The sequence below is a fragment of the Neoarius graeffei genome, chromosome 10, assembly GCF_027579695.1.
Source record: "Neoarius graeffei isolate fNeoGra1 chromosome 10, fNeoGra1.pri, whole genome shotgun sequence".
NCBI classification, from domain to species: domain Eukaryota; kingdom Metazoa; phylum Chordata; class Actinopteri; order Siluriformes; family Ariidae; genus Neoarius; species Neoarius graeffei.
Window position 1 is genome coordinate 30579018 of NC_083578.1, and position 15673 is coordinate 30594690.

The window sequence follows — 15673 nt, forward strand, 5'->3', positions numbered from 1 at the left end:
CCCCTCTAAAACTCCTAAGGTGAATATCCTATGGTGTGTGTGTGTGTGTGTGTGTGTGTGTGTGTGTGAGAGAGAGAGATTTGTGTCAATTTGGTGTTTGGGATATTATAATAGCTATATTTCAATAAGGCAATGACAGCAAAGTGTGCTATATTTTTAGACAACATAGCACATGCCAGTGCAGAAGAATAACTCTTGACCTTAAATTTAATGAAAATATAGTTGGTGTAATACACTATTTGGCCAAAAGTATGTGGACACCTGCCAGTCACACCCATATATGCTTGTTAACATCACATTTCAAATTTAGTCCCCCTTTGCTGGCATAATAACCATCACTCTTCTGGGAAGGCTTTCCACTAGCTTTTGGAGTGCCGATGTGGTGATTTGTCCATTCAGCCACAAGTGCATTAATGAGGTCAGGACCTGATGTTGGGCAAGAAGGCCTGGAGCACAGTCAATTCATCCAAAAGACGTTCAGTGGAGTTGAAGTCAGGGCTTTGTCCAGGCCACTTGAGTTCTTCAACACCAACCTTGGCAAATCATGTCTTCATGGATCTCACATGGTGCCAGTGTTGTAGTCGAGTCACTAAACCTTAAGTCCAAATCCAGTCTTGAATCCCCAGTGTTCAAATCTGAGTCAAGTCAGTCATTAAAAAAAATTTTGAGTCAAGTCCGAGTTGAGTCCACCATTGATCCGAGTCGAGTCCACTATTGATCTGAGTCGAATCCGAGAACAAGATTCCAACCGCACCATTTGACGGTGGCTGTTTTAGTGTCGTTAACATTAGTTTGTTCCTGAACATGACATATGAACAGGTGAATGTGCATTCTCTTTGTCGGGAGTGCGAAGTATTCTGTCAGAGATGGTTGGGAGATGGATGTAAGTGCAGAAGGTGTGTTTATTAATACAAGTGAAGACAGGTAAACAATCTAAAATGGCAGGCAAAATCGTAAAACAATGAAACAGGCAATAGGTCAAGCAAGGCACAAACAGGTTATTGTAGACTCGGCAGAATCAAAGACGAGAAACAGAAAATCGGGAATCAGGAAACCAAACAAGGAAATAAGGCTCGGTAATGTCAGCAACGCAACTCAATACTTTGCAAAATAAGTGTGTTTTCACAGTTTTTATATAGGTGTGCTGATTGTGCCTTAATCCTGGTGCGAGTTGTTTACGGTGCGTGCGCAAGAGTCTGCTTGGCGCGCACGCTGTCAGGAGCACGCCCGAGAGTCTATCTGATGCACATGCCAAGGCATACAGGTGTGGCACTCTTGCATGAAATTAGTACAAAAATTAATGTAGATATAAATATCTTATGCCAAATTATTATGGCATATTACAAAAAATAAAGAAAAATTGAGTCCTCATCTCCAAGTTACAAGGCTGAATGCAGTTAATACATGAGTCCGAGTCCAAGTCAGCAGTGTTCAAGTCAAGTCACAAGTCCTTAAAATTAGGGCACGAGTCGGACTCGAGTCAGAGTCCTGGACTCAAGTACCGCAAGCCTGCATGGTGCACAGGGACACTGTCATGCTGGAACATGTTTGGGCTCCTTAATTCCAGTGAAGGGAAATCTTAAAGTTACAGCATATAAATGCATCCTATACAATTGTGTGCATCCATCTTTGTGCCAATAGTTTGGGGAAGAACCACATATGGGCATGACGGTCAGGTGTCTACGTACATTTGACCATATACTATATCTCAAAAACCAAACCAGCATAAATTACAACTTTACCAGCACAAGTCAACACAAACAAATGACATAAGATATCTTGTTTAGATGGTGTTCCAACTTCACATACTGTAGATCAGAAGGTAATCTAGAGCCTTAAGCTATCCTGCACCGGTTAAGGTATCCTGCATAGGCTTTCCAGAATCAGAAAACAACACTATTTTAGTTAAGGTAGATCAGTTTTCTTAAGCTTGTTGTCTCATCCTACTTATAGCCCTTCGCATTAGAATCAATAGAGACAGCTGAGGCTCTCTTTCTTCATGCATTATGCTGTGTTGGACTGTTGGATGACCTTGTGTCAGATAATCCCAGGTCATGCAACATGGTGGGTGCTACCACACACTGCTCAAACCAGTTTTGTTTTGCTCCTCAGACCAGTAGTATGATGCATTCTGCAGGATGCATGTCCCATGCCTGCAATACTACCTCTTACTCTTGAGGGAACTCTAGCTCTTTTGGTCTCATGTATTAGAAAGAAAAATCTTGCCTATGTATTCATGCCTTCTGAAACATATGTCCTTGCTATTTCCTTAGTCTAAAGTATGTATTTAGGATTTTGTTGTTATTATGTTCTGGCATTACATTTTTGCATTCAAATAAACATCTAATAGGAGTCTAGTGTACTGTGAATATATTAATGCATTAACAGTCTTGTAATTATCACATTATTCTTCGCAAATGCTATGTAAATTAACATTATGGCTTCAACCCTCATTATTTGGCAGCTTATAACGTACCACTTGATCCAGCACATCCATTCTTTTCAGGATGAACTGTTGTGATTAGCATCAGACACCAGTGCAAGACTTAATACTGCTCTTAATATTGAGCAAGATATCATGCTTAATACTTAATACTGAACAGATATTGAGCAAGAAAAATAAGTTTTAGGTCAGGGTCAGACTCACACGTACCTGAGACATTCAAACTCCACCCCACATTCATAACTCATTTCAGTATTAACTTCTCACTATGCATGTGTAAATCAATGCTAAATACAGCCATATTTGACCAACTCAACGTAGATGTAAACAGCCTCAAATTAAAGCTGGCATTCTGCACTTGAATCATAGTCACTGTTTCAGCTAAACTCTGATGGGCTGGAGTACAAATCCAACAAAACCAAATCAAATTCATGCCATTTTCCAAATACATATGGAGTACTGACTAAACTGGGAGATCAGGGATCAAATGAAATCTCATATTTGGCAAAAAGCTTACCAGTTCTAATGACATGTGCAACAATGTATAGCTCTTTTTTGAGATCCTTTGTGCTCAAATCCTAGAAGAAAAATGTTACATTTTACAAGAGGATCAAATGTAACAGACATAAGCATATGAAGGTTTGTTTCTAGAAAATAATCCAGACATTTTGGACATACTACCAGTGAAATGCTTTCTTACCATAAAAAGAGTACAGAGTCTATCCACTTTCTCAGGATTCTGTGGCCCTCCATTTTTGTTCAGCTTTACTAGAAACTTTTCACTGAAAGTACAAATACTGTCAATAAGCACAGAGGAAACATGAGAGCTGCAAAAGATGTTTTCTTTTAGTTAGTCTCAATATCATTCACATCTCCAAAATCACAATGTCACCTAGTGAAAAAAGAATAAAAAAGAAACAACAACAACAAAATCCCTTAGTTTATATAATGATGCTCCTTACAAATGTCCAACTGGCTCCAGACGTGCCTTCTAATGAAGCTGGTAGTTTACAGTGGTGCTTGAAAGTTTGGGAACCCTTTAGAATTTTCTATATTTCTGCATATACATGACCTAAAACATCATCAGATTTTCACACAAGTCCTAAAAGTAGATAAAGAGAACCCAGTTAAACAAACGAGATAAAAATATCATACTTGGCCATTTATTTATCGAGGAAAATGATCCAATATTACATATCTGTATGTGGCAAAAGTATGTGACCCTCTAGGATTAGTAGTTAATTTGAAGGTGAAATTAGAGTCAGGTGTTTTCAATAAATGGGATGACAATCATGTGTGAATGGGCACCCTGTTTTATTTAAAGAACAGGGCTCTATCAAAGTCTGATCTTCACAACACGTTTGTGGAAGTGCATCATAGCACGAACAAAGATGATTTCGGAGGACCTCAGAAAAAGCGTTGTTGATGCTCATCTGGCTGGAAAAGGTTACAAAACCATCTCTAAAGAGTTTGGACCACCAATCCACAGTCAGACAGATTGTGTACAAATGGAGGAAATTCAAGACCATTGTTACCCTCCCAGGAGTGGTGGACCAACAAAGATCACTCCAAGAGCAAGGCGTGTAATAGTCGGCGAGGTCACAATTGTGTCCTTTAAAGGACACAATTGACCTTTAAAGGACCCCAGGATAACTTCTAAGCAACTGAAGGCCTCTATCACATTGGCTAATGTTAATGTTCATGAGTCCACCATCAGGAGAACACTGAACAACAATGGTGTGCATGGCAGGGTTGCAAGGAGAAAGCCACTGCTCTCCAAAAAGAACATTGCTGCTCATCTGCAGTTTGCTAAAGATCACAGGGATAAGCCAGAAGGCTATTGGAAAAATGTTTTGTGGACGGATGAGACTAAAATAGAACTTTCTGGTTTAAGTGAGAAGCGTTATGTTTGGAGAAAGGAAAACACTGCATTCCAGCATAAGAACCTTATCCCATCTGTGAAAAATGGTGGTGGTAATATCATGGTTTGGGCCTGTTTTGCTGCGTCTGGGCCAGGATGGCTTGCCATCATTGATGGAACAATGACTTGTGAATTGTACCAGCGAATGCGAAAGGAAAATGTCAGTACATCTGTCCATGAACTGAGGCTACATCCACACGACAACGGCAACGAGATGTTATTTAAAAATATATCGCGTCCAAATGGGCAACAATCAGTAAAATATCAGGTCCATATGGCAACGCAACGCTTGCTGAAAACGATGCAATACACATGCCACACCTCTAGGGGTGCTGTAAGACGGTCCCTTCAGAGACACCAGAACAATAGAAGAAGTAAGGACGCATGCGCATAAACTATTATGCGCGAGACTTCATATTAGCCACAAAGTCAGGAAAATCTGTTCGTAAAATTACGTTATAATGACCAAATACAATGAAAAGTATTTTTCCAGTCTCACCTGTGAAAGGTAATCCCATGTGATCTCGTTTGGACAGCAAACCTGTTGGTAAAGTTAAACGCAGCTAATCTTTATTCTCCGCTTTGACCTCTCCAAAATGGCGGCGAGGATGACACATGATTCTACGCGGAAGGCGGCGTCTTTAATGGTCCGGAATAAATTGAATGATACACGTTGATGGATTAATTTGCTGTTTCTCACCTGTGAAAGGTAATCCCATATGATCTCGTTTGGACGGTAAACCTGTTGGTACAATTAAACGCAGCTCATCTTTATTCTCCGCTTTGACCTCTCCAATATGGCGGCGAGGATGACGTATGATTCTACGCGGAAGGCGGCGTCTTTAATGGTCCGGAATAAATTGGATTAATTTGCTCCTCTACGCCCTTTTTGAGGAATGTATTGTTGGACTTAAATCAACATCTGAAGAGGTGAGATCGCTCCTTTTTTCCCCTATTTTTGCTGGCGGGATTGCACCATTACACAATAAATATTCACAGTGAAAATATTTTGTAAGCGCGTTTCATGAACCAAGTTATAGGATTTGTTGACAACTCGCATCGCAATGAGAAGATCATTGGTACTACTGGTGTTAAGAATCAGACCATTTCATAAATGAATATTTTGCTGTAGAGCTGCAGTGTTTGTACAATTGCATGTTTTTGCTTCACTATTAATGTCACTATTCTGCTTCTTGCATTACTACTGTGAACTAACACTGAACATAAAAATAATAATAATAATATCCAAGCTCGTGTTTCACTCTCTCACTAGTGCTCTGTAAGGCTTTTTCCTGGTGATATTCGTTACACTTCTACCCGGCGTGAAGCACTCACAGTCATGTGGTTGTGACGTCATCGTAAACAAATCCGTTCTACTCATCCAGACGACTTCACAACGGCAACGTTGCCAGATCTTTCCACTCTGGAACCCGTTCTCAAAAAGATTGCGTTTTGGGCACCCAAAACGCCGGTGCCGTGTGGACGCCAGGCCTCAACGATAAGCAATTGTATCGGAGTCACCTGAATCTGTTGCCGTGTGGACAGGGCCTTAGTTGCAGTTATCGCTGCACAAGGGGGTCACACCAGATACTGAAAGCAAAGGTTCACGTACTTTTGCCACTCACAGATATGTAATATTGGATCATTTTCCTCAATAAATAAATGGCCAAATATAATATTTTTTGTCTCATTTGTTTAACTGGGTTCTCTTTATCTACATGTAGGACTTGTGTGAATATCTGATGATGTTTTAGGTCATATTTATGCAGAAATATAGAAAATTCTAAAGGATTCACAAACTTTCAGGCACCACGTAGGTTAGAAATCTAACTTGAACCTGATCACCAGAAACACAAGATTGTATAACATCCAACATTCCTAGCGCTAGCTCATGTTTAGCTGCATGAACAATGATGGCTGTCATCAGGTAAGTCATCCCACTTCTTAATTCAAGGAAGCAACTTCAGATTAACAAATAGACTAGAAAAGGGGTAAACTGTTATACTGTCATATGGGGTAACATAAAAATAAACAGACCTATCTAGATAAACCAATACATTAAAGATAATATGTTAGCAGATATTATTTTTGCATGATATTCACTTAGCTAAAACAATCATTAGTTTAGTGCTTGGACAATGCTAATACAGAAGTACAAATTATATTTCAGCCCAGCTTTTTCAGTTTCATCTATCAAGAATACTTTCTACATTCAACAGTCAGTCTTCAATCAGGTTTAACTTTAGTATAGGAAATATTATCATTAGCTGTTTTCTAAAGTAAATGGTTGCGCTGAATACTGCACAGGACTTTGACTCCTATCAGCTACTGCACGTCACCTGATGACAGAACTCAAGTCACATGATTGTTTGCACTTGATTCACATTTATGTTTAGTGAGCACTAGTATTTAACTCACATCTTGTCTAGCATTCATTGTCTAGCTTTTGTCATTTGGTGCCATTGTTGGTTGTTGCTGTCTCCTATTCATGTCATGTTCATGTTGTTACCTTGCTTCACTACTCCTCGTTTTGTTTCATAGTCTTTATGTTTCACGTGTTTTCACTTAAACTAAATCTGCACTTGTATCTGCCTCCTCCATCATTCTGCGACACTGCTAAGTGCATAGTAAATTTAATATCTAATAATTACAAATACACATTGCAGCTTAAGAAACATTTGATTCAATTAAGTATTGAAATAATTGATTTCTCTTTCATACGGCATGTAATTTATGGTTAACTGAACAGGAATATGTATGAATTACACTATTACTTATACACATAATAAACTCGACTCACAGTCCATCAGTCACTTGTTTAGTGAAGCTATTTCCTTGGAGTCATTCAACTGAGTAGTGTACCAAAATCAATATTTTATTCCTTCCAAACAAAGTAGAACCATTTTTCCGATTGTTCTGTGCCACTAACAGACCCCTTATACAAACCATAAGATAAATGAGCTCTATATTGATGACTGAACAGCAAACTGAAGCTAATTCAAATATTCCAATTGTTACCATATGATACTGAACACATTTGGAATCTGGATCCTGAAATTTATCTTGCTTAGTTTCCAGTTTCAATATGCATGTGCATGAATCTTACCTGATGCATTTGTTTTCTCGGGCATCGTAGAGACTAAAAAACACCTCCACGTCTTCATTGATACTGTTATATGTGAAATTTTTTAGGTTGAGAAAAAGATGGTGAGCAATTGGTATCCGGTAGCCATCTCCATGACGCTGGCCCTGGAAAAAAAAAATCACATGCAGAACAATTTCTTTGAACATGTGCATTAACAACCTAATACTGTATTGCCAAATGGCTGTGTTAAAAGTAGTGTAAAGTAATATTAGTGTGAGTTCAAACCTGTGCTGTACTTGATTGACCACAATGTCTGTTGGAGGCATGCTAAGGAGAAAAGAAAACACTGTATGAATATCTGGATGTATAAGTGAAAGCATGACCTTTCTTCATCCTCCAAATCAGTAGCAGGAAGGGTAGGCAGTGGTTGAATGGATAATAGCTGAAATTGGGTGATGCATTTTCTTCCAACTCATATTCCAACAAATCCCATGTTGTGCATGTGAACAGCCATAACATTAAAATCACCTGCCTAATATTGTGTAGGTCCCCCTTGTGCCACCAAATCAGCTCCGACCTGAGGCATGGACTCCACAAGACCTCTCAAGGTGTGCTGGGATATTTGACAGCAAGACATTAAAAGCAGATCCTTTAAGAATCCTGTAAGTTTTGAGGTGGGGCCTCCATGGATCAGACTTGTATGTCCAGCACATCCCATAGATGCATGATCGGATTGAGACCTGGAGAACTTGGAGGCCAAGTCAACACCTTGAACTCTTTGTCATGTTCCAAAAACCATTCTTGAAAAATATTTGCAGTAATGTTACTTTGACACATACCACCTACCTAAACATTGTTGCAGACCAAGTACACCCCTTCATGTTAATTGTATTCCCTAATGACAAGGTGTATTATCCTGCTGAAAGAGGCCCCTGCCATTAGGGAATACGATTGCCATGACGAGGTGTACTTGGTCTGCAACAATGTTTAGATAGGTGGTATGTGTCAAAGTAACAGCCACATGAATTCCAGGACTCAAGCTTTCCCAGCAGAACATTGCCCAGAGCATCACATTGCCTCCACTGTGCATCCTGGTGCCATCTTTTCCCCAGGGAAGTGATGAACACGTTCCCAGCCATGCACATGATGTAAAAGAAAATGTGATTCATCAGATCATGCCACTTTCTTCCATTGCTTCATGGTCCAGTTCTGATGCTCATGTGCCCATTGCAGGTGCTTTTGGTGGTGGACAGAGGGCAGTATAGACACCCTGACGTGTCTGCAGCTACACAGCCCCACACACAACAAACTGCGATGCACTGTGTTCTGACACTTTTCCATCATAGCCAGCATTAACTTTTTCAGCAATTTGTGCGACAGTAGCTCTTCTGTGGGATCAGACTAGATGGACTAACCTTCACTCCCTATGCGCATTAGTGAGCCTTGCAGACCCGTGACTCTGTCACCGTTTCACTGTTGTGTCCCACTGCATACTGTGAACACCCTACAAGGCCTGGCGTTTTGGAGATGCTCTGACCCAGTCATCTAGCCATCACAATTTGGCCCTTGTCAAAGTCACTCAGATCATTATTTGCCCATTTTTCCTGCTTAAAACAAATCAACTCTGAGAACTGACTGCTCACTTGCTGCCGAATATAACCCACCCCTTGACAGGTGTCATTGTAATGAGACAATCAATGACAATTCACCTGTGATCAATTTCAAGTGCCATGAAAAGGGTGAGAATACTTGTATAAATGTGATATTTCAGCAAAAATCTGTTTAACCTTTATTATGGAGTACCTTTGCAGATTCATTCATTTATTGGTTTTCTTCCCTTCCTTTTATCCCAACCACAGATTCCAGGAGCAATTCCTCCTGGATGCCCATACATTACCAAGCCTGGGTTTGCCCCAGGGTCTCTTGGGGATGTGCCAGCTCTAGCAGGAGCTGACCAGTGTCAGCTGGTCATACCTCATTGTGAGGTGCCAAAACCACCTCAACTGGCTCATGTCAATTCAAAGGAGCAGTGGCTCTGAGGCTCTCCAAAGTGGCCCTCAGCATAAGCCCAACTGAAGAACCTCATTTCCACCACCTCTACTCATTCTTTTGGTCATCCCCCACAGCTCGCAACCATAGGTGGGGACAGGAATGCAGAATGAACACATTCATCCACAATCTACATTCATCCACAATCTGGAGCTCTTTTTCTATCTTGTTAAAGTGTTTGTCCGAATTTTTTGTTTATGGCACTTGGTTTTGCAGTTGCCGGACATTCCATGTTTGGACTGGAAAATTGTTAATCGGACCTCAAATTTTATTTCCTTCAAATTTAATTTTATTTCAGGAATTTTTTTTCCAGAGGTTCATTGTGTTACAGTGTAATGTGCTCCAGGCTCAGCATGTTCAGTAATGTTAAACAATGTGATTATTGGAAGTAGTAACAATAATAAGAATATTACTGTGGGTGAACACACACATTCACAGTCACACCTTTGTGCAATTGCACCCTACATAGTACATTTAGCTTGCTGTACATATGCTCTCATTCCAGTACAATCTGTCAGACAGCTTGGCCAACACTCACCATCTTGTAGAGGTCAGATACACTGAACTGGTCTGGATCCACCATCTCAAACTCTTTTCTTGGTACTAGGTCTAAACCCAGGTGTCTATAATAGAGGAGAGGGAATGAAAAAAGAGACAGTTAGGTGTAGTCTAGGCTAATTCCAAGATTTCCGAACTCCACAGAACATAAGTATACATTTTGCAGTTCTGAAAATGAACATAGAATAGTGAATGATTATGAAATTGAGTAAATGTAGTATTTTGTATGAGATCTTTTGATTTTGTATGAGATCTTTTGAATTGCAAAAAAACCCTTAAGGGATGTCATTTCAATTCTGCCTGTACCATCTGCCTCTGTGTCCATGTGATTCTATAAAATGCAATGTGCCACCATTTATTTGCCAGGATGAAGTCAAAGAAAGGTAGGAGGGAGTGAAATATTTCCTGTTGCTAAGCAAAACTGGTCTACAAACTTGAAGCAGCATGGCTGATTTTTAGAACAACATTGGATGTAATCATCAAGTGCATAGTTTTGACTGTATGTTTCAGTAGTGGAAGAACAATTCAGAGCTCTAGTCACCATAATTACAAGAATCAGAAGGTTTGTGATGTTGTGAATAAAGTTCAAAGAGATATATATATATATATATATATATATATATATATATATATATATATATATATATATATATATATATATACACACACACACACACACACACACACACACACACACACAGTGGTGCTTGAAACTTTGTGAACCCTTTAGAATTTTCTATATTTCTGCATTAATATGAACTAAAACATCATCAGATTTTCACACAAGTCCTAAAAGTAGATAAAGAGAACCCAGTTAAACAAATGAGAAAAAAATATTATACTTGGTCATTTATTTCTTGATGAAAATGATCCAATATTAGATATCTGTGAGTGGCAAAAGTATGTGAACCTTTTCTTTCAGTATCTGGTGTGACCCCCTTGTGCAACAATAACTGCAACTAAATGTTTACGGTAACTGTTGATCAGTCCTGCACACCGGCTTGGAGGAATTTTAGCTCATTCCACCGTACAGAACAGCTTCAAGTCTGGGATGTTGGTGGGTTTCCTCACATGAACTGCTCACTTCAGGTCCTTCCACAACATTTCGATTGGATTAAGGTCAGGACTTTGACTTGGCCATTCCAAAACATTAAATTTATTCTTCTTTAACCATTCTTTGGTAGAACGACTTGTGTGCTTAGGGTCATTGTCTTGCTGCATGACCCACCTTCTCTTGAGATTCAGTTCATGGACAGATGTCCTGATATTTTGCTTTAGAATTTGCTGGTATAATTCACAATTCATTGTTACATCAATGATGGCAAGCCATCCTGGCCCAGATGCAGCAAAACAGGCCCAAACCATGATACTACCACCACCATGTTTCACAGATGGGATAAGGTTCTTATGCTGGAATGCAGTGTTTTCCTTTCTCCAAACATAACACTTCTCATTTAAACTAAAAAAGTTCTATTTTGGTCTCATCTGTCCACAAAACATTTTTCCAATAGCCTTCTGGCTTGTCCATGTGATCTTTAGCAAACTGCAGACGAGCAGCAATGTTCTTTTTGGAGAGCAGTGGCTTTTTCCTTGCAATACTGCCATGCACACCATTGTTGTTCAGTGTTCTTCTGATGATGGACTCATGAACATTAACATTAGCCAATGTGAGAGAGGCCTTCAGTTGCTTAGAAGTTACCCTGGGGTCCTTTGTGACCTTGCTGACTATTACACACCTTGCTCTTGGAGTGATCTTTGTTGGTCCACCACTCCTGGGGAGGGTAACAATGGTCTTGAATTTCCTCCATTTGTACACAATCTGTCTGACTGTGGATTGGTGGAGTCCAAACTCTTTAGAGATTGTTTTGTAACCTTTTCCAGCCTGATGAGCATCACCAACGCTTTTTCTGAGGTCCTCAGAAAGCTCCTTTGTTCGTGCCATGATACACTTCCAGAAACATGTGTTGTGAAGATCAGACTTTGATAGATCCCTGTTCTTTAAATAAAACAGGGTGCCCACTCGCACCTGATTGTCATCCCATTGATTGAAAACACCTGACTCTAATTTCACCTTCAAATTAACTGCTAATCCTAGAGGGTCACATACTTTTGCCACACACAGATATGTAATATTGGATAATTTTCCTCAATAAATAAATGACCAAGTATAATATTTTTGTCTCATTTGTTTAACTGGGTTCTCTTTATCTACTTTTAGGACTTGCGTGAAAATCTGATGATGTTTTAGGTCATATTTATGCAGAAATATAGAAAATTCTAAAGGGTTCACAAACTTTCAAGCACCACTGTGTGTGTGTGTGTGTGTGTGTGTGTGTGTGTGTGTGTGTGTGTGTGTGTATATATATATATATATATATATATATATATATATATATATACATACACACACACACACACACACACACACACACACACACACACACACATAGTGAAGAATGACAAATTATGAAAGAAAATGCTATTCCTAAAAGCATGAAAGATGCTATGAAGTTTGGTCTGAAGCTATTCAAAGGTAAGGTGGAATTGTGATTTATTTTATCCATTTCAAAACACAGTATTTTGTGTGACTTGGCATCGAGAAGTGATACAAATCTGCGCCGTGCCTTTATTACAGTTGCATGCCGCTTTTGAAGTTTAAATAAATGATTTTTTTAAATACAATTTTTAAATAATCACCTGTGCATTTATATTCAAGCAATTACCTGCCTCAGGCTCAGTGAATATCGGTGAATAATAACCTTGACTTCGTCTCCGTTATTATTCACTAATATTCACTTAGCCTTCAGCGATTCTCATCTCATTATCTCTAGCCGCTTTATCCTTCTACAGGGTCGCAGGCAAGCTGGAGCCTATCCCAGCTGACTACGGGCGAAGGGCGGGGTACACCCTGGACAAGTCGCCAGGTCATCACAGGGCTGACACATAGACACAGACAACCATTCACACTCACATTCACACCTACGGTCAATTTAGAGTCACCAGTTAACCTAACCTGCATGTCTTTGGACTGTGGGGGAAACCGGAGCACCCGGAGGAAACCCACGCGGACACGGGGAGAACATGCAAACTCCACACAGAAGGGCCCTCGCCGGCCCCGGGGCTCGAACCCAGGACCTTCTTGCTGTGAGGCGACAGCACTAACCACTACACCACCGTGCCGCCCCCCAGCGATTAATATATATAAAATATACAGTGCTGTGAAAAAGTATTCCTCCCCTGCTGATTTCTTTCATTTTTGCTTCTTTGTCACATTTAAATGTTTTAGGTCATCCAACTAAGTATAATATAAGATAAAGATGGTGTAAGTAAACACAAAATGCAGCTTTTAAATGATCACGCTATTTATTAAAAGTAAAGGGTTAGTCAAAACTTGTATCACCCATGTGCAAAAGTAATTGCCCCCTCAAGCCTAATAACTGGTTGGGCCACCCTTGGCGGCAACAACTGCAATTAAACATTTGCAATAACTTGCAATGAGTCTTTTACAGTGCTGTGGAGGATTTTTTGCCCACTCTTCTTCACAGAATTGTTTAAATTGTGCACACTGGAGGGTTTTTGAGCATGAACTGCCTGTTTAAGGGCTTTCCACAGCATCTCAATTGGTTTCAAGTCAGGACTTTGACTAGGCCACTCCAAAACTTTAATTTTATTTCTTTTGAGCCATTCAGAGGTGGACTTGCTGGTGTGCCTCAGATCATTGTCCTGCTGCATAACCCAGCTGCTCTTGAGCTTTAGGTCACAAACTGACGGGCGGACATTCTCCTTCAGGATTTTCTGGTAGAGAGCAGAATTCATGGTTCCATCAATTATGGCAAGTCATCCAGGTCCTGAAGCAGAAAAGCAGCCCCAGACCATCACACTACCACTACTGTGTTTGACTGTTTGTATGATATTCTTATTTTGGAATGCTGTGTTAGCTTTATACCAGTTGTACCAGGACCCATATCTTCCAAAAAGTTCTATTTTTGACTCACAGAATATTATCCCAAAAGTCTTGAGGGTCATCAAGATGCTTTTTGGCAAATGTGAGACGAGACTTTGTGTTCTTTTTGGTCAGCAGTGGTTTATGCCTTGCAACTCTCCCATGGATGCCATTTTTGCCCAGTCTTGTGCCTTCCTTATTGTAGAATCATGAACACTGACCTTAACTGAGGCAAGTGAGGCTTGCAGTTCTTAAGATGTTCGTCGGGGTTCTTTTGTGACCTCCTGGATCAGTTGTTAAAGCGCTCTTGGCTGAATTTTGGAAGGCTAGCCACTCCTGGGAAGGTTCGTCACTGTTCCAAGTTTTTTTTCATTTGTAAATAATGGCTCTCACTGTGGTTTGCTCAAGTCCCAGAGCCTTGGCAATAGCTTTGTAACCCTTTCCAAATGGAGAGATTTCAATTATTTTGTTGTGCATCTGTTCTTGTAACTCTTTACTTTGCGGCATCTTTTTAAGATCTGTTAGCCTACTTCAATTTGCCAGTCTGGTTCTATTTATGTGATATTTAGATTGAATAGGTCTGGTTGTGGCTAGTGAAATTGAACCCAATTATCAATTATATTTACAGTGGTGCTTGAAAGTTTGTGAACCCTTTAGAATTTTCTATATTTCTACATAAATATGAACTAAAACATCATCAGATTTTCACACAAGTCCTAAAAGTAGATAAAGAGAACCCAGTTAAACAAATGAGACAAAAAATATTATACTTGGTCATTTATTTATTGATGAAAATGATCCAATATTACATATCTGTGAGTGGCAAAAGTATGTGAACCTTTGCTTTCAGTATCTGGTGTGACCCCCTTGTGCAGCAATAACTGCAACTAAATGTTTCCAGTAACTGTTGATCAGTCCTGCACACAGGCTTGGAGGAATTTTAGCCCATTCCTCCAGACAGAACAGCTTCAACTCTGGGATGTTGGTGGGTTTCCTCACATGAACTGCTCGCTTCAGGTCCTTCCACAACATTTCGATTGGATTAAGGTCAGGACTTTGACTTGGCCATTCCAAAACATTAACTTTATTCTTTTTTAACCATTCTTTGGTAGAACGACTTGTGTGCTTAGGGCCGTTGTCTTGCTGCATGACCCACCTTCTCTTGAGATTCAGTTCATGGACAGATGCCCTGATATTTTCCTTTAGAATTTGCTGGTATAATTCAGAATTCATTGTTCCATCAATGATGGCAAGCCATCCTGGCCCAGACGCAGCAAAACAGGCCCAAACCATGATACTACCACCATCATGTTTCACAGATGGGATAAGGTTCTTATGATGGAATGCAGTATTTTCCTTTCTCCAAACATAACGCTTCTCATTTAAACCAAAAAGTTCTATTTTGGTCTCATCCGTCCACAAAACATTTTTCCAATAGCCTTCTGGCTTGTCCCTGTGATCTTTAGCAAACTGTCGACAAGCAGCAATGTTCTTTTTGGAGAGCAGTGGCTTTCTCCTTGCAACACTGCCATGCACACCATTATTGTTCAGTGTTCTCCTGATGGTGGACTCATGAACATTAATATTATCCAAAGTGAGAGAGGCCTTTAGTTGCTTAGAAGTTACCCTGGGGTCCTTTATGACCCTGCCGACTATTACACACCTTGCTCTTGG

At 39.9% G+C, this 15673-nt stretch overlaps 1 protein-coding gene across 1 annotated transcript in view; it reads right to left on the reverse strand.

Annotated features, from left to right (window-relative positions):
* LOC132893505 (dedicator of cytokinesis protein 3-like) overlaps window positions 1-15673 on the reverse strand; it is a 136288-nt gene that overhangs the window by 100643 nt on the left and 19972 nt on the right. Inside the window, exons 7-11 of the mRNA XM_060932699.1 lie at window positions 10037-10121; window positions 7735-7776; window positions 7471-7613; window positions 3144-3225; window positions 2961-3021 (exon numbers count right to left, since the gene is read on the reverse strand). Of these exons, the coding sequence (XP_060788682.1) occupies window positions 2961-3021; window positions 3144-3225; window positions 7471-7613; window positions 7735-7776; window positions 10037-10121 (413 nt within the window). The remainder of the gene's footprint in view (window positions 1-2960; window positions 3022-3143; window positions 3226-7470; window positions 7614-7734; window positions 7777-10036; window positions 10122-15673) is intronic.